The sequence below is a fragment of the Dendrobates tinctorius genome, unplaced genomic scaffold (genome assembly GCF_039654945.1).
Source record: "Dendrobates tinctorius isolate UK_male_01 unplaced genomic scaffold, ASM3965494v1 ptg000331l, whole genome shotgun sequence".
NCBI classification, from domain to species: Eukaryota; Metazoa; Chordata; class Amphibia; order Anura; family Dendrobatidae; genus Dendrobates; species Dendrobates tinctorius.
The window spans coordinates 893514-920206 of NW_027361997.1; the positions used below are offsets into that span (position 1 = coordinate 893514).

Below are 26693 nucleotides of genomic sequence, written 5' to 3' on the forward strand. Positions count from 1 at the left end.
CGCAGGCCACACGGTGACAGAGGCGGGGCTGACTGGTGGAGGTGCGGCTGTCTGCGGAGCTTCACGGAGGAAGTCCGCATCCCTCCGCAGCTCCTCCATACGCTAGAGTGAAACTAGCCTAAGTAATTATTAATCACAAGTAAAATTCTTTATGATATAGATACCTTTACATTTATCTGAATTAGTGACTTGTTCAGTTACTTGTAATCTTTTTCTTACTTCTTGATTTTGACTTTCGTTGTATGATAACTCCTCTAACACTCAGGACACCTGTGTGAATTCGCTGATGCTAATACAGTAAGGTTCTAAGTGCAAAACTTTTGCCAAATCTGTACAGGAAAATGGCTTCTCACCATTGTGAATCCGCTGATGCTGAATGAGAACCGATTTATAGGTAAAACTTCTTCCACACTCAGAACATGTGAATGGCTTCTCCCCTGTGTGGATTCTCTCATGTCGAATAAGATCCGATTTATAAGAAAAGCATTTTCCACAGTAAGAACATGAAAATGGCTTCTCACCATTTAGCACTCTCTGATGAATAGACAAGGGTTTTGTTCGGCCACGACCTGTACTACCGGAGATGCCAGTGTTCGATAAATGTGTCTCCCGTTTATAGAGATAGGGTGATAGATATGCATCATGGGCTGTGTGGGGAATACTGGTATCTTCTCCTATGGAAACTTGTGTCATTTCATCATTTTCTATTTTACACTTAGCAGTTAAAGAAAAATCTTCTTTTGAGGTTTTCGTGCTGTTCTGTGCATCTCCTGAGGAAAAAATATACACAAATATATGGACTTAATGACTGAATTTTCATTTGTAATTCACTGGAACTCTTCAGTAGTCCAATGTGCTATGGGGAATCTGTTACCTGGTTTTTCATACCCCATCTGAGAGAAGCATGAAGTAGGGGTAGAGACCATGATTCCAGCGATGTGTCACTTACTTGGCTGCTTGCTGTAGCTTTGATAACATCACAGCTTTATCTGCTGCAGATTTATCAGTTCTCTGAATGTTGAGCTCTGTATAAACCCGCCCACACCACTGATTGGCAGCTGAACACTGTGCATAAGCAAAAAGCAGCCAATCAGCAGTGGAGGCGGGGTTATACAGAGCTCAGGAATAGAGAGGACTACCTGGCAGCAGGTTTACTAGTCCTCTAATGAAGATCTTCTGCTGATATAACAGTGACTTTATCAAAACTACAGCAAGCAGACCATTAAGTGACACATTGCTGGAATCAGAGTCTGTCTCTACTTTATGCTGCTCTCATATTAGGCGGCAAAAACCTGGTGATAGATTCCCTATAAAAGCAAGTAAGTGTAAAATTACAGCAGAGTAGGGAGAGTAACCACCACAAGGCCTTTGTTAGGGTGTGCGCACACGCTGCGGATTCTGCTGCGGTTCCGCAGCGGATTTGGCCGCTGCGGGTCTGCAGCAGTTTTTGCTGCGGTGTACAGTACCATTATTCCCTATGGGAATACAAATCCGCAGTGCAGACGGTGCGGATTTTTCCGCAGTTTTGAAACCGCAAAAAGAATTGACAAGTCAATTCTTTCTGCGGATTCCGCAGCGGTTTGCCATCTCCTCCATTGTGGAGATGATAAACCGCAGTGCAAAACCGCAGGCCAATCCGCAGGTAAAACCGCAGGTCTTTTGACCTGCAGATTTACCTGTGGATTTTACAAAATCCGCACGGCCAAATCCGCAGAGCATTCCGCAGCGTGTGCACGTACCCTTAGGCCGGTTTCACATTCGCGCTTTTGAGCGCAGCGACGGCCTGCGCACGGCCGCCGCTAAGCCCCGCCCCCTGCCCCGCCTCCACCAGTATCTCCGCCTCCGGGCGCATGACGTTGCATGCGCCCCCTATCTTCATCACAGAGGGCGCAGGCCGTGCGCAGTCTGCGCACAGTCTGCGTTTGGCGGCGCATGCGTCCTTTTGACGGTGCGCCGAGCAGCGCCAAACTCAACCTGTTGCATTTTGGTTGTGCTCGGCGCACCGTCAAAAGGACGCATGCGCCGCCAAACGCAGACTGTGCGCAGACAGCGCACGGCCTGCGCCCTCTGTAATGAAGATAGGGGACGCACGACTCATGCAACGTCATGCGCCCGGAGGCGGAGATACTGGTGGAGGCGGGGCAGGGGGCGGGGCTTAGTGGCGGCCGTGCGCAGGCCGTCGCTGCGCTCAAAAGCGCGAATGTGAAACCGGCCTTAGGGAGAGCAACACAATAGCAGACCATTAGCAACCCATGACCCAGTTTGTTGTGTTGTACTATTCTATCACGAGACACAAAGGAATACAGGGACATTTCAATACTACAACTTCATTTAAAACAGTGTATACAGATAAAAGGTGATGCAACTAAACAACAGCAACAAATTAACTTTGCAATAGCGTTACATCAAAATTCTGCAGAGCCTTTATTTATTAATGTTACCCATCCTTTTTAGACACCACAACATTTTGTTTATTTGTAGCTGAAATGTGTAGTATTACCAAGCCTAAATCTAAAGAGCTATCTGTAGTGTTCCTATAGGTAGTTCTAGATCACTGAGGGAATGGAAATGGACTTAAACAGAATCTGTTGGAAGGATTTCACTTCCTAAACTATCTAAATTTGCAAGTAGCTGTTTCAAAGACAAGTCCAGCAGAACCTTTACAAGGTCAGTCCCCTTCTCCATTATTGACTAATTAACATTTTATTTGATATGCAAATGAGACTGAAGGATATTTGTGGATCAGAAGCTTCTTTCAACTCCAGCTCTATTCCCAGCCCTGCCTCTTTTTGCTCAACTGAAGGCTCCTTTGCCTAAAATCACACAGCTTATAGCCTGTCAGTCAAGCAGTAGGCGGAGCTGGGAAGGGAATAGAGCTGGAGTGACAGAGGCATAAGATTTACAAATAGCTCTTCAGCCTCATTTGCATATCAATTAAAACGTTGCTTTCTTAATTACGGAGGAACTGACTGTATAGTAAAAGGCATTACAGAACTTGTTTTTGAAAGAGCTACATTCACATATAAATAGTTTGGGAAGTGAAAACCAGCGGACAGATTCCGTCTGAAGCAGCTGACAGGCAACTAGACAATGACACCTATACATGTACTCCAGATGACACACAGAAGCTGAAAGAGAAGACCGAGCACAGTAAATTTATGGCATTAGTTCCTGGGCTTTAACCCCGAATTATTGATAATATATGAAACAATGGTTGCAATTTAGCAAGCAGCAAGTCTGATTCCCAAGGAACCTCGGGGTGTAGATAGCAGTCTTCTCTTTCACCAGCAACAGAGCTCACTGAGGACTATGAGGTGAGTGCATTGCTAATGATTCTTTAGGACATGACACTCACATAATTGGTGGTTATGTGGTGGTATAGCAGAGCTGCTAAGTCCTAATAGCTCGGCCAGTGACTGTTTTACCCTGTAACTGGGGCTCCTATGGAGGCCCCAATTACAGGGAAAGAGAAGTGAACAAAAAAAATAAATTAAAAAAAAAAAAAATCCCAAAAATACTTTTTACAATCTATGGAAGAAAAAATTAATAAGTGTATAATACATAAATATTTACATGCATACACAAAGGAAAAAAAACACCACGCATACTGTAATAACCTGCAGAACTCATTTACCAGGTTATTTACTCTGAATCATGAACAGTAAAAAAAAACAACAAAAAAACATCGCTACAGAAGGGATATATATATATTTTTTTTCCCTCTCACCATTACAGAAATTGCTAGGAATTCTTCTTTGTGTCAAATGATGTTTGAGGTGCAGGTATGTATGTTACTTACCGGTAATGTGTTTGTACAGAACCCATGACAGAACCAACGAGAGAGGGGATCTGTCCTTGAAGGGTGGGTACCCTCTCTTGTTGGTGCTGTCACGGGTGACAGGAAAAACACCAATGTGTTAGAGAATTGCAACTGACTAAAGAGGACCTTGCAATGTGACAAGGACCCTAAACTTGCCACTCTCGAAGTAAGGGCTGGAAAAGAAGAAATTGAACAGTCTTATATGGCCAATCCTACAATTTAATTTCACGAAGTTCGAACTGTATCACTTTTACACTCTTTAAATAAAGATGAAATATACAGATGTCCATTATTGACATGGAAGTAGGAACACAGAAGACACGGGGGATTTAGACCAATTTGTGATACAGCAGAAGATGTAGAAACTCTACAGTTATGTAGTGGAGTCTGTTACTCACCTTGATTCCTATCTGTAGGATTCTCCTCATTACTAATATCCTCCTCGTCTTCATCTACAACTTCCACTTTAATATTGAGTAGGTTTTCATCCTGAGTAACAATAACAATAAGTAACACTGTTACACTTGATACATTTTTTGAGAAACGTTATTAGGACAGTAGATCTGCACAAGTATTTGAAGATCACTGTTCAGATTTAAGTCAATATTTCGCCATTTATCCTCATCACTACTAACCTGATGTTCCTGTGAGCTGTTGTTTTCCTCTTTGAAACTCTTAGAATCTAAAGAGCTGGAACATCTCACTGATGTATTTCCGTTACTGGGACGATCTATGGGAAACGCACACATGCAGACACACTGTAAGAGCACTCTCAGTGTGTAATGACTGGATAGAGGTACCTAGGTGACCCCGGAAAATAGGTATTAGACCTACCGGTAATGATGTTTCCAGGAGTCCATCCTGACAGCACCATGGAGGACGTCCTCCTCCTCCTTACAGGGACAGGAAAGCACACAAGAGGTTAAAAGGCCCCGTCCCACCCCTTTCCTTCAGTGATTTAACAAGTACCACAGCGTGGATAATGCCATAACTTTTAATGATACCATCATATTACATCATATGACATAACATAACAGGGAGGGAACTACCCGTGCGGTCAGGATGGACTCCTGGAAACATCATTACCGGTAGGTCTAATACCTATTTTCCAGGACGTCCACCTGACAGCACCATGGAGAGTACCAAAGCACCTCCTCAGGGTGGGATCACCGCCTGGAGAACTTTTCTCCCAAATGCAGTATGCTGGCCTGATAGCACGTCAAGTTTGTAGTGCTTGCAAAATGTATTCAGGCTGGCCCAAGTTGCTGCTCTACAAATCTGCTCGACTGAGGCGCCTGTGCATTCGGCCCAGGAGGCTGAAACTGCCCTAGTAGAGTGGGCCCTTAAGGTATCTGGTGGGCTGGCGCCTTCTGACTGGTAGGCGTCTGAAATTACTGAAGTGATCCATCTTGCGATGGACGCCTTAGAGGCTTTTCTCCCCCTATTTTTACCCCCGAAGAGGATGAACAGGTTTGAGTCAATACGCCAGTCATTGGTGGCCTCTAGATAGCTTATAACTGCCTGTCTTACGTCTAGGGAGTGGAGACGCTGTTCTTTCTCATTTCAGGGATTGCTGCAGAAGGATGGTAGCACTATCTCCTGATTTATGTTCTGGTATGAGGCTACCTTGGGGTTAAATGCCGGATCTAATCATCTCTGATCTGGAAATAAGGATCTTTGGTGGACAGGGCCTGGATCTCCCCTATTCTTTTGGCTGTGGTAATGGCTACCAGGAAAGCAGTCTTCTGAGAGAGAGTTCAAATGGTCATTCTTTCACTAGGTGTGTAGGGGTCCCTACATAAAGGATCTGAGTACCAGTCCGAGGTCCCAGGGCGGGGTGAGCTGCCTAATTGTGGGGCGAAGACGCTGCGTGGCCGTTATGAATCTTACCACCCCAGGATGGTAGGCTAAAGGGTTGTCGAAGAAGGCGCTCAACGCCGAAATCTGGACCTTTAATGTGCTAGGTTTAAGGCCTTTATTATATCCCGACTGTAGGAAGTCTAGGACACTAGGGAGGTCGGGGGTACCTGCCGAGAGGTCGGACCTGCCACCTTCCAGGCAGAATCTCTTGCATATTTTGCTGTAGATTGCAGATGTTACCGGTTTCCTGCTGACCAGTAGCGTGGATATGACCGGCTGAGATAAGCCCTTTGTTCTCAGGATGTCCCTTTCAGGATCCATGCCGAGAGGTGTAGCCTTGCTGGGTCTGGATGGCGAATCGGACCCTGGTGGATAACGTCTCCCTTCATGGGTAGCTCAACTGGGTTTCCTACTGCCATGGCTCCTAGCAGCGGAAACCAGCTTCTCTTTGGCCAGTATGGCACTATTAATATCACCGACGCGCGGTCCTCGCGGATCTTCCCGAGTACCACCGGTATCAGCGCCAGTGGTGGGAATGCATACAAGAGGGGTTCCCTCCAGGCCTGGCTCAGGGCATCCACTCCGTCCGGGTGGTCCGCCGGGTTCAAGGAGTAGAATCTGGCGACCTTTGAGTTCTTCCGGTTTGCAAACAGGTCTATACTGGGGGTCCCCCAGTGCCGACATAGCTGATGGAAGATTTCTTCGTTTAGTTCCCACTCTGTCGGGATGACCTGCTGTCTGCTTAGATAGTCTGCTACTACGTTCTGAGAACCCTCCAGGTGGATTGCCGTTATGGAGAGGACCACCTCTTCTGCCCAGGCGAATATTCGTCCTGCAAGTGCCTGGAGTGGTCGATGTTTTGGACCTCCCTGGTGCTTCAGGAATGAGACTGCCGTTGTGTTGTCGGACAATATCCGGACATGTCGATTTCTCACTACCGACCGGTTCTGACGCAGGGCTTCCCAGACCACATAGAGCTCCCTGAAGTTGGAGGATCTGTTTCTGATGCTGACCGGCCATCTTCCCTGGAAAAGTCTCCCTTCTACGTGGGCTCCCCATCCCCACGTACTGGCGTCTGTTGTGATTACCACGTGCGGCGAGGTTGTCCATAGCACGCCCACTTGTAAGTTCTGGGGCTGTATCCACCACCATAGGGATCTTTTTACAGTGTTTGGCAAGGACATGGGCCTGTCGAGAGAATCCTGACGCCTGTTCCATCCTGCGAGAATTTCTTTTTGCAGGGGCCTCGAATGGGTCTGGGCCCATCTGACGCATGGAATGCAAGCCGTCATCAGACCCAGGACTTCCATTGCACCTCTTATGGAGGAGCGATGTCTCAGTAGTCCCGACTCTGTCCTGAATTATCCGCTGCTTTTTTCTCGGTAGCCGGGATATTCTGTCTCTTGAGTCTAGAAGGACTCCCAGGAAGATTTTCCTGCTTTCTGGCTTTAGGTCTGACTTTTGTTCGTTGATCAGCCAGCCGAGATACTCCAGTATTCTGATCGTTCGGCTCCTGTCCTAAATGAGCCTTTCTTCTGATCCTGCGACTAGGAGAAAGTCGTCTAGATACAGTATTATAATGACTCCCTGATTTCTCAAGTAGGCTACCACCTCCACTACCAGCTTTGTGAATATTCGGGGAGCCGAAGCCAGCCCGAACGGAAGGCACTGGAACTGGAAGTGGCAGGTCCGGGACGGTAGGCTGATTGCGAATCTTCGTAAGCTTTGAGATAAGGGATGGATGGGGACCTGATAATATGCACTCTTCAGGTCCAGAGTACACATGACGGCATTCCTGTCTATAAGTTGAATCGCCAAACGTATTGATTCCATTCGAAACCTTTTGTATACCACCCAAGCATTTAGGGGTTTTAAGTTTATGATTGTTCTGGCCTCGCCAGATGGTTTTGTAATGGAGAATAGGGAAGAGTAATGACCTCTTCCCCTCTCCTGCTGTGGAACTGGCACTATGACCTCTGACCTGAGCAGGTCCTGTAGAACTGCCCACATGGTAGAGTCTTCCGGGACTACGGTGGGGGCGATGTATCTGTCGGGGAGCGGGAATAACATTCTATGCTGTACCTTTCTGGGATGGTTCTGAGGACCCCCTGGTTCTGGGTTACCTGGCGCCACCTTGCTGCGAATCGTCGCAGTCTTCCCCCCACCCCTATGGTGTCATTGCCTTCTAGACCTGGAGGATGACGCGAAAAGAGGGGCTTTGCTTGTCTCTCCCTGGCTCTGAGTGTTTCTAAAGGAGCCCCTGTTGGATCTACCCTGGCTCCTAAAGTCGGTCTGTCTCCTGAAAAAGGACCCTCTACGAAAGGACTGGGGACGCTTGGGTTTTTCTTCTGGAAACCCCTTGTTTTTATCAGACACCTGCTCTAGGATGCTATCTAGAGCTGACCCGAACACCCATGAGCCTGAAAAGGGGATGGAGCAAAGCTTTGCCTTTGAAGCATTATCCCCAGACCAAGACTTCAGCCAAACCACTCGCCTAGCTGCGTTGGAAAGGGAGCTGTTTCTGGCTGCGAATCTTATTGACTCGGCCGACGTATCTGAAAGGAACGCAGTGGCTCATTTCATCAGAGGGAGGGAAGCTAGGATATCTCAGATCTAGGGGTCTTGTCGGGTAAATGCTCTTCCAACTGCCCCACCCATTAGGAACATGGACTTGGCCACCGAGGTGGCTGCTATGTTAACCTTAGTAAGGGCAGCTGCCGTTTCCCATGTTCGCTTTAATAGAACATCCGCCTTCCGGTCCATCGGGTCTCTGAGACTTGAGTCCTCAAAGGGGATGGCGGTCATTTTGGTCACCTTAGCTACAGGAACATCGATTTTAGGAACTTCCTCCCACAATCGTGTTTCCTCTGGGTCAAAGGGCAGTCAGCTTTTAAAGTCCCAAGACAGTACAAGTCGACGTTCTGCCTCTTTCCATTCTTCTAGGACCATTGTCTTAATGTGTTCGCTTACGGGGAACACAGTTTGTTTCCGAGCGACCAGTCCCCCAAACATCAGGTCCTGTCGGGACTGCGGTTTTGGAACATCCTCGATCTGCATGGTGTTCCTTACCGCCTGCACCAAGTCATCGGTGTCCTCTAACTTAAACAGGTATTTCCTGCCTTGGTCCCTCCTGTCAGTCGGGATCTCCCCCTCCTCCTCGGGATCCGAGTCCCGGGGGTCTGACCCCTCAAGCGAGCTGGTCTCCGAGGCTAGCTCCATCTCCCACCTCGGCCACTTCCGGCTTGGCCCCGTACTAGGGGACTGCTGCCGTGAGAGACTGGATCTAGAGGCCTGTACTTCCTCCCGAATCAAGGATCGCATCTCGGCAAGGAGGGACGGCTGCTCGTCTCTTACACCCCTTGAAGTGCAGGGTCCGCAGAGAGTCTTGATATAGGTGTCTGGCAGCTTTACCCTGCAAACTGGGCATCTGACAGATTTAGATGTGGCCTTTGCTGAATCCTTAACCTCTGTCGGGGGAGCTGGGGTACCCTTCTCCTGTACAATACAGAACAGGGATAGTCAGGTCAGTTGTCCTGGGCTGCAGAGAAGGCAGTGTGGGGGTTGGATTGTGCCAGGCGCACTTACCCCTCTGTCGGCTGGCGCCTCTGGGTCCATACCACCTAAGCAGCTGCTGGCGTGCGGTGAGCTGCTGGCGTGCGGTGAGCCCGCTGGCGCACTGATTTCAAGTCGGCGCGTGACGTCATCGCCGCACCACGTGTCCTCCCGCGATGCCTGTGATCGCGCCGGCCACTTCCGCTTCCTGCCCAGCTCTGAAGCCCCGCCCGCCAGGCGTCCTGCAATGGCAGCGCCTACCGGCTTTCTGCGGGGACCCGGCTTCTAGCTGCCCCTGCAGCATGGCCCGGGTTCTCTGTCGCCGGCACCGCCCGCTGCCGTCCTGCTCCTGGCTTTGGGGCAGAGGGACTCCCCACAGGGAAGTGTCGGCCCTGGGCATCCTGACAGGGGGAAGGATTGGACTTGCCGCCCGATCCCCCTGCGCCCTCCGGTAAGCTTCCTGCTCTTCCTCTCGTATGTCCCTCCATGCAGGGACAGGAAAGACACTGAGGGAAAGGGGTGGGACGGGGCCTTTTAACCTCTCGTGTGCTTTCCTGTCCCTGTAAGGAGGAGGAGGACGTCCTCCATGGTGCTGTCAGGTGGACGTCCTGAAAAAATGGTAATTGCCTCTTACCCTGTGACTGCCGATTCTCAGTCATGTCCATGTATTGATTCATAGCTTCTAAATCATTCCATTCCTGAGAAAACAGATAAGACTGTGACACCCTAAAAGACAACATACGTGGTACAGTCAGCTGAATTCATCTATTTGGTGAGATTGGACGACACGCTGATGTCTCTGGAGGCTTCAAGACTCTTTTCTAACAGAAGATGAGGTCGAGAAGGATCGGGAAGTTTGAAATGAAGCGTCCTCGCCTCTTGTTCTCCAGCTAGATGGGCTGCTTCCAGAGATGTCTGGTAGTGGCCTACTCCACTCTGCCCTCAGAGAACACACAAGCATTCAGCCGAGCATTCATTTATAAGGGGGTGTAGTGCGAGATAGCAACAAGACCACGGCCATCTAGGGTGTATGGGCCATTTATAGGGAATGTGACTGTTTATATCAGGACTTGCAATTTCCACACTGACAACAACTAGGCCGAATATAAGATTTGTACTTAGAAATGAGCGAATATATTCAAAAGGAATTCAATTATACTGTAATTTTACAAAAATCAGGGTTTTTTTAATCCGTTTCTGCGCCAAGGTGGCAAAATGGCCAAGTTTCACCAACTGTAAAGATTCGTCACAAGGTTACAAAAGTAAAAAAGAAAAACCTTATATTCATCTCACTGCTTTTGCTGTATGGATTTCAGTGCCAACATCAGTGATCAGAAGCGGAATGAGATGGGTGACTCAAGTGTGAAACGTCCATAGAGATGAGTGGTGAGGTAAATATAACGACGTCTTTTTTTCACTTTACAAGTATTATGCTCTGGAATCTAGAGAGACCCCGAAGCACAATAAGGGACGTTAAATTCACACGGAATAACTTCTCTGCAAATTGAATTTTCCAGGAATATTTGTGTGAACATGGGAACGCAAATTTTGTGTGGTCCATTTTCTGATGAAACCTTATAAAAACTGACAAAACTACATAATGATCATCCAGGCAGCTCCCATGTGGTACCGTGTCCCGTCCCAGCAGTTCTCACCTCTCCAGTCAAAAGATGAATGATCTTGTATGTAAGCGCTAAGATTTTATCATCATTGTTCCTCTTGTGCATTAGTGAATGGGGGAGACGCACGGTTACACGGTTCTGGGTTTTGCTCCATCCTTCAGATCCAGGTTGGTTGAGCAAGACGTCCTGATGGGTTTTCTTCGTGATTATACAGTCCTGTACATGAATACAAACGGCAAATATCATCCAGGGGCAGAAATCCTTGTGTGTTTTTTTTCTGATTTGTGCCAAGTTATATAGAAAAAGTGATGTCATGACATTCTGAAAACTCCTGTCTCTAAATACTGGGAACAGCATGGAAACTGATTATCTGGTTCAATACTATAGTGGTCATCCAATGAGAGCCTAAAGCTTAAGCCCCCGTTACACACTGCGATATCGCTAGCAATATCGCTGTAAAGTCACCAATTTTGTGACGTTGCAGCGATATTGCTGCATGTGATACTTACCTCCGACCGGCTCCCCCGCTGGTTATCGCTGATCGCGCGAGAAGCTCCTGGATCATTCCTCGTCGGTCACTTCCTGCGGCGCTTCCTGCTGTGACGATGAGCGACGTGTGAAAGCCTAAAACGTTTTGGAAGAATGTTCTCTGGTCAGAAGAGACAAAAGTAGAGCTTTTTGGGCAAAGACATCAACAGAGTTTACAGGAGAAAAAAAGAAGCATTCAAAGAAAAGAACACGGTCCCTACAGTCAAACATGGCGGAGGTTCCCTGATGTTTTGGGGTTGCTTTGCTGCCTCTGGCACTGGACTGCTTGACCGTGTGCATGGCATTATGAAGTCTGAAGACTACCAACAAATTTTGCAGCATAATGTAGGGCCCAGTGTGAGAAAGCTGGGTCTCCCTCAGATGTCATGGGTCTTCCAGCAGGACAATGACCCAAAACACTTCAAAAAGCACTAGAAAATGGTTTGAGAGAAAGCACTGGAGACTTCTAAGGTGGCCAACAATGAGTCCAGACCTGAATCCCATATAACACCTGTGGAGAGATCTAAAAATGGCAGTTTGGAGAAGGCACCCTTCAAATATCAGGGACCTGGAGCAGTTTGCCAAAGAAGAATGGTCTAAAATTCCAGCAGAGCATTGTAAGAAACTCATTGATGGTTACCGGAAGCGGATGGTCGCAGTTATTTTAGCTAAAGGTTGTGCAACCAAGTATTAGGCTGAGGGTGCCAATACTTTTGTCTGGCCCATTTTTGGAGTTGTGTGTGAAATGATCAATGTTTTGCTTTTTGCTTCATTCTCTTGTGTTTTTTCATTTAAAACAAATTAAATGAAGATAATACCAAAGAATTTGTGCTTGCAATCATTTTCAGGAAGAAACTGAGCATTATCTGACAGAATTGCAGGGGTGTCAATACTTTTGGCCACAACTGTATGAAGCAAAAAGGCACTTATGAAGCGCTATGATGCAATATGATGCATAAAGCCACTAGGCAGCACTCCGATGCAATATGATGCACAAAGGCTCGATGAAGCACTGATGGAATATGATGCACGAAAGTACTATGATGCAATATTATGTAATATGATGCAATATGATGCAGAGGCACTGTGAAGCACCATGATGCAATATGATGCGGAGGCACTGTGAAGCACTATGATTCAAATATGCACAGAGGCACTATGAAGCACTATGATGCAATATGGTGCAGAGGCACTGTGAAACACTATGGTACAATATGATGCACAAAGGCACTATGATGCCATATGATGTATAGAGGCACTATGACGCCATATGGTGCAACCTGATGCACTCAATATAATGCCTAGAGGCACTATGAAGCAATCTGATGTACTATGATATGATATGATTCAGAGGCACTGTGAAGCACTATGACTTTACCCCAGTCCTCAGCAGTCCACTCCCTGTACCTCTTGCAGAATATCAGTCTGTCCATGATGTTTTTCCTGGAGAGAAGTGGCTTCTTTGCTGCCCTCCTTGAGACCAGGCCTTGCTCCAAGAGTCTCCGCCTCACAGTGCGTGCAGATGCACTCATCACACCTGCCTGCTGCCATTCCTGAGCAAGCTCTGCACTGCTGGTAGCCCAATCCCGCAGCTGAAACACTTTTAAGAGACGGTCCTGGCGCTTGCTGGTCTTTCTTGGGCGCCCTGGAGTCTTTTTGGCAACAAGGGAACCTCTCTCATTAAAGATCTTGATGATGCGATAGATTGTTGACTGAGGTGCAATCTTTCTAGCTGCGATACTCTTCCCTGTTAGGCCATTTTTGTGCAGTGCAATGATGACTGCACATGTTTCTTTAGAGATAACCATGGTTAACAGAAGAGAAACAATGATGCCAAGCACCAGCCTCCTTTTAAAGTGTCCAGTGGTGTCATTCTTACTTAATCATGACAGATTGATCTCCAGCCCTGTCCTCATCAACACCCACACCTGTGTTAATGGAGCAATCACTGAAACGATGTTAGCTGGTCCTTTTAAGGCAGGGCTGCAATGATGTTGAAATGTGTTTTGAGGGATAAAGTTAATTTTCTAGGCAAATATTGACTTTGCAAGTAATTGCTGTTAAGCTGATGACTCTTTATAACATTCTGGAGTATATGCAAATTGCCATTAGAAAAAATGAAGCAGTAGACTTTGTAAAAATTAATATTTGTGTCATTCTCTAAACTTTTGGCCATGACTGTACAGGCACTCTGATGCAATATGATGTACTATGAGGCGATATGATGCAGAGGCACTGTGAAGCACTATGATGCAATATGATGCAGAGAGGAACCATGCTACAATATGATGCAATGTGATGCCCTCAATATAATGCATAGAGGCACTTTGATGCAATATGATTTACAGAGGCACTATGCTGACCTATGATGCCCCAAGGCACTATGGATGCAATATGAAGCAATATAATGCAGAGGCACCATGAAGCAATCTGATCCATAGAGGCACTCAATGTTATGAATGAGTCACCGTAGGAGGCAAAAAACAGAAATGCTAGCTAAGTCCAGAAAACCAGAGAAGTTGTCAGCTATCGGATTGCAGACCCCTGAACATATCAACAACAACTAGCAGTAGCCGTGGGGGGTTCCTACGATGCCCTAGACCCCTCAATCACAGCCGGAGAACTGCCTAGCCTAAAGACAGAAAGGGAAATCTAAACTGCCCCAGAGCAGACCCCAAAGCAATAGGCAGCCCCCAACATATAATGACGGTGAAGCAAGATGAAAAACACTAACACAGATAGAAAGATAGACTGAGCAAATGATGGGGCCCAAGCTAACTAGATAGGACAGGATAGGAAAGCTGCTGTCTGCAATCCGCAAAAAACCCTATCAAAATAAGCGCCAACAGACTGACAGGGAAAAAGGCCCTGAAGACGCTAGGCTTCAAAAAGACTGTCAGTACTCAGGTATTTTCTGAAGACAGAGCAAACCGATAAAAAAGGAATTCAGCTCACTCCAGCAGGGAATGGCAGAATCCAGAAAAGCAAGGCAAACTAAAACCAAAAAACAAATGCAAAAAGGCAAAGCAGAAAACTTAGCTTTTGAGGAGCAGGAATCAGACTGGTCTCCTAGAATTCCACAGAGAAATCACCAGCGAGGCAGAAGGGCGTCGGCTGCCTTATATCCAGTCAGAGATCCCCGTCGCCCAGTCATCCTCTCCCAGCTCAGGTGCTTGGTAATCAGCCTCACTACCTTCCTTCACCAGAAGAGGGAGTTCATCAGACCTCAATGGTGAAGGGGAAAATGAACTCATAACAACTAAATATAAAGCCTAGAAGCACTATGATGCAGAGGCACCATGAAGCAATATGATGCATAAAGGCACTCAACATAAAGCAAAGAAGCACTATAATGCCATATGAAGCATAGAGGCACTTAATATAATGCATAGAGGCAATATGATGCACTGAGACTCAATGTAATGCATAGAGGAACTCAATATAAAACAAAGCAGCAATATAATGCAATATGAAGCATAGAGGCACTCAATATAATGCATAGAAGCAATAAGATGTAATATCAAGTGCAGAGGCACAGACAGACTACGGCTCTGCTTGAAGGTGCCAAACAAGAGACCAAGCCCCCAGTTACATCCAAGAGACTCTTAATGGAACATCTCACTTGTCAGACTGACCCCACCCGAAGGAGGTAATTACTGAGCTGCAGCTGGAGGGCCGTCTTCATGGAGACACTGTGCTGCATTAACTCCATGTGTCCTCCTATGGATGGAGTAGTTAAGTCGAATCATGGGATGTAACCTGGACATATGGCCTTATTATAGCCCAGAGGTACAAGGCTTAGCTGCATATATGTGAAAATATACTTCAGCACATGAGCAGCTTCGGCACAAAGACATGAGACTAGCATCAGCCCAGAGGCCTAGGCCATAAACATAGCATTCCACCGTGCACTTACCTGTGCTGGCTCCATACCTGCTAGAAAACCAGGGTGAGCTGGTAAAGCCAAGAGCCCACCATAGAGAGGGAAGCGGCGTCCCGTCAGGAATGCTGCATTACTGCCAATGATTTCCTCTCCTGTGCCCCACGAGATCCAGGAAACCAGCCTGTTGCCTGTCTCGTTCTGCACTTCTGTGTTCTACCATGGAACGCACGCTGACCTGCTCTGGCTTCACCGGAGGAGCGACAACCTTCTCCGCCACACGATTTCCAGAAGTAGCGGTGGCTTGCAGGCCGCGTCGGAGCCGAGAGCTTCTACTGCGAGAGGAAGCGGCTCTACCTAGGGGCCTCGTCCACAACCTGGTCTCTGTGGCTGAGGGACCCCCACCAGAAGGGTTTCAGCCCTGGGCTACTTGACAGGGGGAAGGTTTGGACCAGCCGCCCGATCCCCCTAGCCCTGGTCTCTGTGGTTGAGGGACCGCCACCCAGGAGGGTTTCAGCCCCGGGCTACCTGACAGGGGGAAGGTTTGGACCAGCCGCCCGATCCCCCTGGTCCCCGTCAAACATTCACCTTCTATCTTCACTCCTCATGGAGCAACCTCTCATACAACCGTCCCCTTTGGGACAGGAAAAACACTGGAGGGTGGAGGTGGGAGCGGTCTTTTAACCTCTCTGTGATCCTGTCCCGCTATAGATCAAGGGAGGACTACCTCCATGGTGCTGTCCGGAGGGACGAAATAGAAAATTTTTTTAGTCCCCAATTTTTTATTTTCCCAAGGGTAACAGGAGAAGTTAGAAGTTGTTGTGCAATTTTTCCTGAGTACGCTGATACTCCATATGTGGGGTAAACCACTGTTTGGGCACACGTCGGGGCTCGGAATGGAAGGAGCACTGTGACTTTTTGAACGCAAAATTGGCTGCAATAAATGGTGGCGCCATGTCTCGTTTGGCGACCCCGTGATTTGCCTAAACAGTGGAACCCCTCAATTCTAACTCCAACACACCCCTAACCCTAATCCCAACTCTAACCCTAACCACAAGCCTTACCCTAATTCCAACCCTAATGTGTTATGAATGGGTCACCGAGGAGGATAGCAGGCCCAAGCAAAGCCACAGAAAACCAGAGAGGTTGGTAACTAAGCGGATTTCAGACCCCTGCTCCTGTCCACACAACTAGCAGTAGCCGTGGAGCGTGCCTACGATGATCCTAGACGCCTCGGCACAGCCGGAGAGCTAACTAAGCCTAAAGCAAGAAAGGGGAAATCTAAACTGCCCTGGAGCAGACCCCAAAGGAATAGATAGCCCCCAAACATATATTGTCGGTGAGACAAGATGAAAACACAAAGGCAGGCAGAAAAATAGACTGAGCAAACGATGGGGACCCCACTGACTAGACAGGAAAGGAAAGACACTGTCTGTAATCACACAAAAAACCCTGCAAAAAGTCCAACACGTCTGATGCACAAACATTGAAGTCGCACGACTTCGCCCCCACAATATCAGCACTCTGGTATATTCTGAAAACAAAGCAAAAAGAGACCAATATAACAGGGGATAACAAACTGGCACAAGCAGTAACATATGGGCGGTGATTCAGCACAGCCCCAGCCGGAGCTAGCTGACCTGCACAAAGCAGAGATAGACAAAACGAGATCAAATGCAAGATCACATGCAAACAGAATAGTAAATGAACCACTTAGCTGAACCATGCAAGAAAGAGCAGGAGACATCAGAAGGCACAGGAAGAAAATCACCAGCAGGGATAGAAAAATATTCAGGATTGAGAGTCCTCAGCAGGGATAGAGGGAGTCAGCTGGCTTAAATCCCAATCAGAAACCCCAGATCTCCAATCGTCTTCCTCATTATCAGGTGGCAAGCCTCTGTCAATCAGATCAGCTCCACTACCTCCAGTAACCACCAGAGGGAGCCCAGAAAGAGAACTCGCAACCCCTCTGCAAATCTAACCAGCTCCACTACCTTCAGTAATCACCAGAGGGAAGCCAGAGAGAGAATTCACAACAGTAACCCTAATTCCAACCCCAATGGAAAAACAAAAATATTTTCTTTATTTTATTATTTGTGCCTACCTGTGGGGGGGGGGGGGGGGTGATAAACAGGGGGTTTACTTTTTTTTATTTTGATCACTGAGTTTATCACAGTGATCAAAATAAATAAATAAATCTTCAGCAGGCAGATTCCAGCGGGCGCACTGCGCATGCCATTTTCCAAGATGGTGGCGCCCATGATCCGAGACGGCCAAAGGGACGTCGGAGGCACTGTGGAGGGTGGGGGGGAGCAGATTATGACGGAGGCTGCCGTAAGTCGGTGGCGGTAGCCGATCGGCGCAGTCAGTCGGTGGTGGTGGTGGTGGTGGGTGGGGTGGTGTTATGAGTGAGTCACCGAAGGAGGAGAAAACAAAAATACAAGCTAAGTCCAGAAAACCGGAGAGGTTGGTAGCTATCGGATTGCAGACCCCTGATCCTATACACCACAACTAACAGTAGCCGTGGGGGGTTCCTACGGTGCCCTAGACCCCTCGTCACAGCCGGAGAACTACCTAAGCCTAAAGAAGGAAAGGGGAAATCTAAACTGCCCCAGAGCAGACCCCAAAGCAATAGACAGCCCCCAACATGTATTGTCGGTGAAATACAGATGAAAACACAAACACAGACAGAAAGACAGGCTGAGCAAACGATGGGGCCCAACTAACTAGATAGGACAGGACAGAAAAGATGCTGGCTGCAATCCGCAAAAAACCTTACCAAAAATGTCCCAACCGTCTGATAGGGAAAAAGGCCCTGAAGTCGCTAGACTCCAAAATCACTATATCAGCACTCAGGTATATTCTGAAAACAGAGCAAAGAGATCAACTGATCAGAGACAAAAATGGAATTCAGCCAGTCCCAACCAGGACTGGCTGAATACAAACACTAAGGAAACCAGACAAAATCTCATGGAATAATAGCAGGGCAAAAACTTAGCTTTTAGTAGACAGGAACTAAATTGGATGCAAGAGCTCAGAGCAGAAAGGATTACCAGCAGCCCTGCAGGGCGTCGGCTGCCTTATATCCACTCAAATTCTAGATGTCCAATCACACTCCGCCTGTTCAGATGACAGGTTCTTCCCATCCCAATCAATTTCACTACCTCTCTTCACCAGCAGAGGGAGTTCATCAGACATCAAAGGTGAAGGGGAGAATGAACTCACAACAGGGGGGGTTGATTGCTGCAATAGCTGGAGACACCGTCGGCCGTGGCTGGATTGTAATATTTCACCAAATTTCATTGGTGAAATATTACAAATCGATCTGATTCACTTTTAACAGCCAATCAGATCGATCATAGCCACGTGGGGGCTAAGCTACCCCCCCCCCGTGGTGAAGTACAAAGGGTCCTGTGTGTGCGCGCGGGTCGGGTGACCTTTCAGTGGCCCCGGTCACCCGACCTGCAAGGGGGCTATCACGACTTTTCATGACGCCTACCTGGTGTCAAAGGTCGGGAAGGGGTTAACGGCACTCCGTAGGATGTTCAAAGTTCAGAATGTATATGTATATTTATTGCCTCTCACTAGAGTTGAGCAAATCTCTTCGGTTACCCGCTTATTTGGCAAGCTATAGCATTTGCCGAATAAGGCACAGCGGGAACCCAGCTTCCTGGATCGCGCGGGCTGAACAGCTGATCGCTGCTGCTTGTGGCGCGGCTGTGTGACAGTCACAGCACATGCATGGAAAGTCAAACACAGGCTCTCCATGCATGTACAGTGACACAGCCGCGACACAAGCAGCTGCGGTGGCGATCAGATGTTGAGTCGGCACGATCCAGGAAGCTAGGTTCCCACTGTACCTTATTCGGCAAGTGCTATAGCTTGCCAAATAAGCGGGTAACCGAAGATATTCGTTCAACTCTATCTCTGACCAGTTCTTTGGTCATCATGCTGCCTGCAAAGTGGTGCTGCAGATCCAGGGGCCTTTTGGAGGTGTACTAATACTAACAGAATGTGACACTTTGTTACACATAGGTAGACCTTATACCACTAAGTATTAGTGATGAGCGAACAAGCTCAGATAACACTTCATTACTACTACTGTAAGTATGTGACTTTTAAGACGTATTGGTTTGACCAGACTTTCACCCTTGCCCTGCATCCAGAAACACAAGTGAAGTCTGCCCTGGTCCAGCTGCCTCGGAGGAGCAGCCTGGATGCCGGAACAACAATGGGGATCCTTTTTTTGCATTCTACTTTTCAGTGATGTTACAGTAGAATCTGATAATTCCAGTATTTTTTTAATCCTCTCCCTCAGTGATGACTGATTTATGAATATAGAAATAATGCCATAGACTTTCCAGAATTCCTCACCTCTCCAGTAAGGAGATTGATGATCTCCATTGTGAGGTCTAATAACTTCTCAGCCATTTCAGCTTTATCCATTTCCATTCCAATTGCCGAAAGGTCCACGTTGGTATCCTGTCCGTGATTGCTTCTAGTAGTGCTGAAAACTGAAATGAGAAGCAAACAACAATGTAGAGCGTCTCAGAACTCCTCCCGAATAAATGCTAAATCCTAATTGTTAGCAAACAGCTGCTGCTCCCCAGCCAGTGGGGGTAAGTGCAAGCTTGGCAGGTGTAAAGGAGCAGAATGTACCACAGAGAGTTTGTCACCCACATGATGGGTAACTTTGAGAAGGAAGAAAGATCTTTGGCTTACCGAGAGCTTTGGAGCTTTGCAAAGCTGAGAAGCCAGGTGCGAGCAAGGCGACCTACAATCCTGGATCAGTTACAGCAGTTTTGTCAGGATGAATGGGCCTAAACTCCAACCAACTATTTGGAGAAGCTTGTGGAAGGATATCCCAAACATTTGACCATTGAGTCATTCACTTTAAGATCAATGGTACCAAATACTAATGAAATGTATGTAAACTTTTGACTTTGCAATAAGTAAAAACATATTCTCTCTCTCATTCTGGCATTTCCCAAATATTACTAATTATGGTAATCCTAATTGACCGAAAATGGGAAAGGTTTATTACAATTTCATGTCAGATATTGTGAAAAACATGCAGATGTGTCTTTTTATATGGTGTATGTAAACTTCTGGTTTCATCTGTAAAATGGACACTCCCTATAAGCGATATCATTTTAACCCCTTCACCCCCCTAAGCTCATTTTCACCTTCATGATCACTTAAAAAAATAAATAAATAAAATATTCTGGTGAAAATATTGCAATCTTCAAACTTTAATTTTTATGCCTGTAAATCAGAGATATGTCACACAGAATAGTTAATAACATTTCCCACATATCTACTTTACATCAGCACAATTTTGGAAACATAAAAAGTTAGGAAGTTATAAGGGTTAAAAGTTGACCAGTGATTACTCATTTTTCCAACAAAATTTCCAAAACAATTTATTTATTTTTTTTTTAAAGGACCACCTCACATTTGAAGTGACTTTGAGGAGCTTATAGCGCAGAAAATACCCAAAAGTGACACCATTCTAAAATCTGCACCCCTTAAGGTGCTCTTAATTACATTCAAAAAGTTTATTAACCCTTCAGGTGTTTCACAGGAATTAATGGAAAGTGAAAGGAAAAAAAAATAACATTTAAACTTTGACAAAAATGTTACTTCAGAGGAAAATTTCATAATTTTGCAATGGTAACAAGAGAAAATGGACCTCAAAGTTCGTTGTGCAATTTCTCCTGAGCATGTCGATACCCCATATGTGGATGGAAACCACTATTTGGGCGCACGGCAGAGCTTGGAAGGGATGGAACTCCATTTGACTTTTTGAATGTAAAATTTGGAGGATTAATTAGCGGACGCCGTGTCGCGTTAGGAGAGCCACTGATGTCCCTTAACATTGGAAGCCCCCAAGTGATACCATTATGGAAATTAGACCCCTCAGGGAACTTATCTAGGCGTGTGGTGAGCACCTTGAACCCTCAGGCGCGTCACAGAAATTTATAACGGTTTTAGCCCCAAACTTTGCATTTTCACAAGGGTAACAGGAGACATACACCATACTATGTGTTGTGCAATTTCTCCTGAGTACGCCGATACCCCATATGTGGAGGAAAACTACTGTTTGGGAGCATGGCAGAGCTCGGAAAAGAAGGAGTGACATTTTGGAACGCAGGCTTTCATGGAACGGTCTGCAGGTGTCATGACACGTTTGGAGAGCTCCTGATGTGCCTAAACAGTGGAAAACCCTCAAAATTGACCTTACTTTGGAAACTAGACCCTTCAAGGATTTTATCTAGGTGCGCGGCAATCATCTTGAACCCACCGGTACTTCACAGAATTTTGCAAAGTTGATCTGTGAAAATGAAGAAAAAAAAAAAAAAAATCCCACAAAAATGTTGTTTTAGCCCCCAATTTTTCTTCATTTTTGCACAGATAGCAGGAGAGAATAGACATCAAAATTTGCTGTGCAATTTCTCCTGAGTACGCCGATAACCCATATGAGGTCGAAAACTACCGTACTTTTGGGGCACAGTGCAAAGCTCAGAAAGGAAGAAAAACTATATTGGAGTTGAGATTTTGCTGAAATGGTTTGAGGGTGCCATGTCACAAATGTAGAGCCGCTGAGGTTCCAGAACAGCAGAATCCCCCATAAGTGACCCCATTTTAAAAACTACACCTATCAATGAATTCACCTAGGGGTGCAGTGATCATATTGACACTATAGGTGTGTCTCAGAATTTTATAACACTGGGCAGTGAAGAAAAAAAATTACATTTTTACTGTAAAATTTTGTTTTAGCCTCAGATTTTACATTTTCTAACGAGGAAATGGGTAAAAATTGCAGAAAAATTTGTCCCACAATTTCTTCTGAATGTTGAAATACCCCATAAGTGGCTGTACAGTACTGCTTAACCAAACAGATACTCGGGAGGAACGGAGCCACTATTTGCCTCCTGGAGCGCAGCTTTTCCTAGAATAGTTTGTGGACTCCATATACAAAGCCCCCAAGTGCTAGAAGAGCAGAATCCCCCCTCAAGTGGCGTTATTTTGGAAATTATCTACAGTAGTGATGGGCGAACCTGCTCGGATAGTGCATTATCCAAGCATCTTGGGCGTGCTCATGTAATATGTTCGAGTTCCTGTGGCTGCATGATTTTTGGTTGTTAGACAGCCTGAACATATGTGGGGATTGCCAATTAAACAGGCAATCCATGCCTGTATTTAGGTTGCCTAACAACCGCAAATCATGCAGCCACAGGGACGCAAAAATATACGAGCACGTTCACCCATCAATAATCTGCATGTGTAGTGACGATTTTGACTCTGGCGTTTTACAGAGACAAGCAGCAATGGATGTTCCTGACCAAAAATTTCAAACTGCCGCTGTAGTGACCAGCTCATGCTCCTGGAGACACACACCTGTAAATTAGGTGGGCTGTCTTCGCTACAGAAATGCCAAACATGTGGACGCTAAATGTCGTTTAGGCACACTGGGGCTCAGAAAGGAAGAGGCATTTGGATTTGGGAGTGCAGAATTAGCTGGATTTCTTTTTGGGGGGCGAGGAGCCATTTAGTTTTTCCAGAGCCTTTGTACTAAATAGATAAAGCTAAGTTTTGGTTTTTAGTTGCTTTAACCTCATGGTGTGTTTTATATTTCCTTTTGTGCTATTGGTGCCTGACTCACCTCCTGGGATGGGGGTTGTTTAGCTCAGAGCTAAACAGGAGATAGGGACAGGTTGGGGACTTGGGCCTCACTACCATCGAGTGTACCCGCAAGTTAAGTGGAGTCAGGGCACCCCCCTTTAGCCTGAGGGGCAGTTCAAGTGCCCTGGTTCCACATCTCCTGTTTCCGTTCAGCGGTGTCTTTTTCAGAGGGGCACAAAACTGTGGCTGACGGCACTTTTTCTGCACACCTAAAAAGAGAAGGACACCACTGGATCATAGGCCAGGAAGCATCCACAGTGCCTCCATCCGTCTCATTATAGGGAATCTTCCGCCGAGGGTTCTGTCAGAATCACGTAAGCGCTCAGTGCAGAGCACAGGATAAAAAAGCGCCAAGCCTTACTGCGATCTTTGGGAGGCAGAATCAAATCAATAGTAGGTGAAGAATTGTTTGTTTTTTTTACCCCATTCCTTGTGCGATATACAGTGCCTACAAGTAGTATTCAACCCCCTGCAGATTTAGCAGGTTTGATAAGATGCAAATAAGTTAGAGCCTTCAAACTTCACACAAGAGCAGGATTTATTAACAGATGCATAAATCTTACAAACCAAAAAGTTATGTTGCTCAGTTAAATTTTAAACATAAAAGTGTGGGTCAATTATTATTCAACCCCTAGGTTTAATATTTTGTGGAATAACCCTTGTTTGCAATTACAGCTAATAATCGTCTTTTATAAGACCTGATCAGGCCGGCACAGGTCTCTGGAGTTATCTTGGCCCACTCCTCCATGCAGATCTTCTCCAAGTTATCTAGGTTCTTTGGGTGTCTCATGTGGACTTTAATCTTGAGCTCCTTCCACAAGTTTTCAATTGGGTTAAGGTCAGGAGACTGACTAGGCCACTCCAACACCTTGATTTTTTGCCTCTTGAACCAGGCCTTGGTTTTGTTGGCTGTGTGCTTTGGGTCGTTGTCTTGTTGGAAGATGAAATGACGACCCATATCTTAAGATCCTTGATGGAGGAGCGGAGGTTCTTGGCCAAAATCTCCAGGTAGGCCGTGCTATCCATCTTCCCATGGATGCGGACCAGATGGCCAGGCCCCTTGGCTGAGAAACAGCCCCACAGCATGATGCTGCCACCACCATGCTTGACTGTAGGGATGGTATTCTTGGGGTCGTATGCAGTGCCATCCAGTCTCCAAACGTCACATGTGTGGTTGGCACCAAAGATCTCGATCTTGGTCTCATCAGACCAGAGAACCTTGAACCAGTCTGTCTCAGAGTCCTCCAAGTGATCATGAGCAAACTGTAGACAAGCCTTGACATGACGCTTTGAAAGTAAAGGTACCTTACGGGCTCGTCTGGAACGGAGACCATTGCGGTGGAGTAAGTTACTTATGGTATTGACTGAAACCAATGTCCCCACTGCCATGAGATCTTCCCGGAGCTCCTTCCTTGTTGTCCTTGGGTTAGCCTTGACTCTTCGGACAAGCCTGGCCTCTGCACGGGAGGAAACTTTCAAAGGCTGTCCAGGCCGTGGAAGGCTAACAGTCTTCCATAAGCCTTCCACTTCCGGATGATGCTCCCAACAGTGGAGACAGGTAGGCCCAACTCCTTGGAAAGGGTTTTGTACCCTTTGCCAGCCTTGTGACCCTCCACGATCTTGTCTCTGATGGCCTTGGAATGCTCCTTTGTCTTTCCCATGTTGACCATGTATGAGTGCTGTTCACAAGTTTGGGGAGGGTCTTAAATAGTCAGAAAAGGCTGGAAAAAGAGATAATTAATCCAAACATGTGAAGCTCATTCTTTTTTGCTGCAGTGCATTTCACACTTCCAGGCTGATCTACAGTCCAAATGTCACAATGCCAAGTTAATTCCAAATGTGTAAACCTGCTAAATCTGCAGGGGGTTGAATACTACTTGTAGGCACTTTAAGTGATTAGATGACTTTATTCTTCGGGTCAGTGCGATTACAGCGATATCAGATTTATAGCGGGTTTTTCGGTTCGGCTGCTATCACACACTAAAAGACTTTTTCTTTTTTGCAAAAACTAGTTTTTGCTTCTACATATTTTGGCAGCTATCATTTTTCTATATTTTTGCCGACAGTCATGTGAGGGCTTGTTTTTTGCGGGACAAGTTGATGTTTGCCTTGGTACCATTTCCTGGCACATGACATTTTTTGATTGATTCTACTCCAATTTTTGGGAGGCAGAATGAACAAAAAAAACAAAAAAACAGCAATTCAGCAACTTTTTTTTTTTTTGGGGGGAGGGATTTATGCCGTTCCGCGTGTGGTAGAATTGATAAGGCAGCTTTATTCTTCGTGTCAGTACGACTACAGCGATACCTCATTTACATAGCGTTTGTCGTTTGGTGCTTTTATGCAATAAAAACTATGCTATCGAAAATCCAATTATTTTTGCATTGCTTTATTCTGAGAGCTATAACTTATTTTTATGTGGATGGAGCTGTATGGCGGCTTTTTTTTGTGGGACAAGATGACGTATTCAGCTATACCATTTTTCTGATCACATTTTACTCCACTTTTTGTTCGGCTGTATGAAAAAGCATCATTTTTTACTTTTTTTTTTTTTTTTTTTTTTTAAATGTGTTCACTAAAGGGGGTTAACTGGCGTTAATAAGTTGGGTCCCTCCGGACACGGTGTTACCAAATGTGTACTTTTCTTTATTTTATTTTTTTCAGAAAAATATTTATTTATGAGTACACAACATATCTTTATTATTTTGTGATTTTAAAAAAATATTTTTACAGGGCTTTTTTTTTTTTACTTAGTCCCTCTATGGGACTTTCACTTTCTGCAGTCTGATCGCCATTCTAATGCATTTGAATGCACAAACCATTACAATGAAATAGAACTTTCAGCCTGGGAGGCACAAGTTAGTTAGATCATGCACTGCATATAATCTAACTTGCTAGGGCCTGGTGACACAGGTCTCATCATGATGACATCAGGTCACAAGGCAACGATCAGGGCCCCTGCAATGACATCGCTAGGGTACCGATGAGAGGGCAAAGTGGGCTCCCTCCATCTGCATGCCTGCTAAATGGGGGTTCCAGTGCCGGGAGCGGTGCGGGCACCGCTCTTAGTTAGTGCTGGGTGTCAGCTGTCAGAATCAGAGCCACTGTGCGGGCAAAGCCTCTGTGCGCGCAAAATTGCCATGACATAACCATATGACCAAGGTCGGCAAGTACATAGAGACCTGGATGCATGTATACAGCCAAGGTCGTGAAGGAGTTAAAAATTACAATCTCGGTTACCCTTTAATTCATAAATCGATACTACACATGAAAATAAGCAACTTTATATTATTTCTTATCACAAAAATCTTCCTTTGCCAGAAGTGGTCAATCACTATCTACATTCCCAATTCGGAGGGAAAAATCTGTATTCGGTGAAGACTGAATGTTACATTACTGAGATAGGAGATGGCAGCCATCACTGGTACAACTCTATAAAGACACGAGGATGGAGGAGCAACAGACAGAGCTCCTCCTTCTATATAGAACCTTATCAGTAGTAGCTGCCATCTCCTAAGGCTGTGTGCACACGCTGCGGATTCTGCTGCGGCTCCGAAGGGATTTGGTCCTGCGCACAGTAACCTTTTAGTCTATGTAAATTGAAAACCGCTGGGCCCACGGTGCAGAATTCTCCGCAGCATGTCACTTCTTTGTGCGGATTCCGCAGCGGTTTGGCACCTGCTCCATGACAGGTGTCAGACCGCAGGGGAAAAACCGCAGGCTAATCTGCAGAAAATCCGCAGGT

General features: G+C 46.2%; 1 protein-coding gene across 4 annotated transcripts in view; it reads right to left on the reverse strand.

Moving 5' to 3' along the window:
• Nucleotides 1–26693, reverse strand: part of LOC141074235 (uncharacterized) — a 72050-nt gene that overhangs the window by 36122 nt on the left and 9235 nt on the right. For 2 of the 4 annotated variants that reach the window (XM_073561822.1, XM_073561823.1), the window contains exons 2-7: nucleotides 19637–19776; nucleotides 10888–11070; nucleotides 9867–9930; nucleotides 4456–4550; nucleotides 4219–4309; nucleotides 354–770 (exon numbers count right to left, since the gene is read on the reverse strand). In XM_073561822.1, coding sequence (XP_073417923.1) covers nucleotides 354–770; nucleotides 4219–4309; nucleotides 4456–4550; nucleotides 9867–9930; nucleotides 10888–11070; nucleotides 19637–19714 — 928 coding nt within the window. In that variant the 5' untranslated portion in view covers nucleotides 19715–19776. Of the gene's footprint in view, nucleotides 1–353; nucleotides 771–4218; nucleotides 4310–4455; nucleotides 4621–9866; nucleotides 9931–10887; nucleotides 11071–19636; nucleotides 19777–26693 lie in introns of those variants that run through there. The other 2 variants (XM_073561824.1, XM_073561825.1) reach the window with 2 other exon arrangements.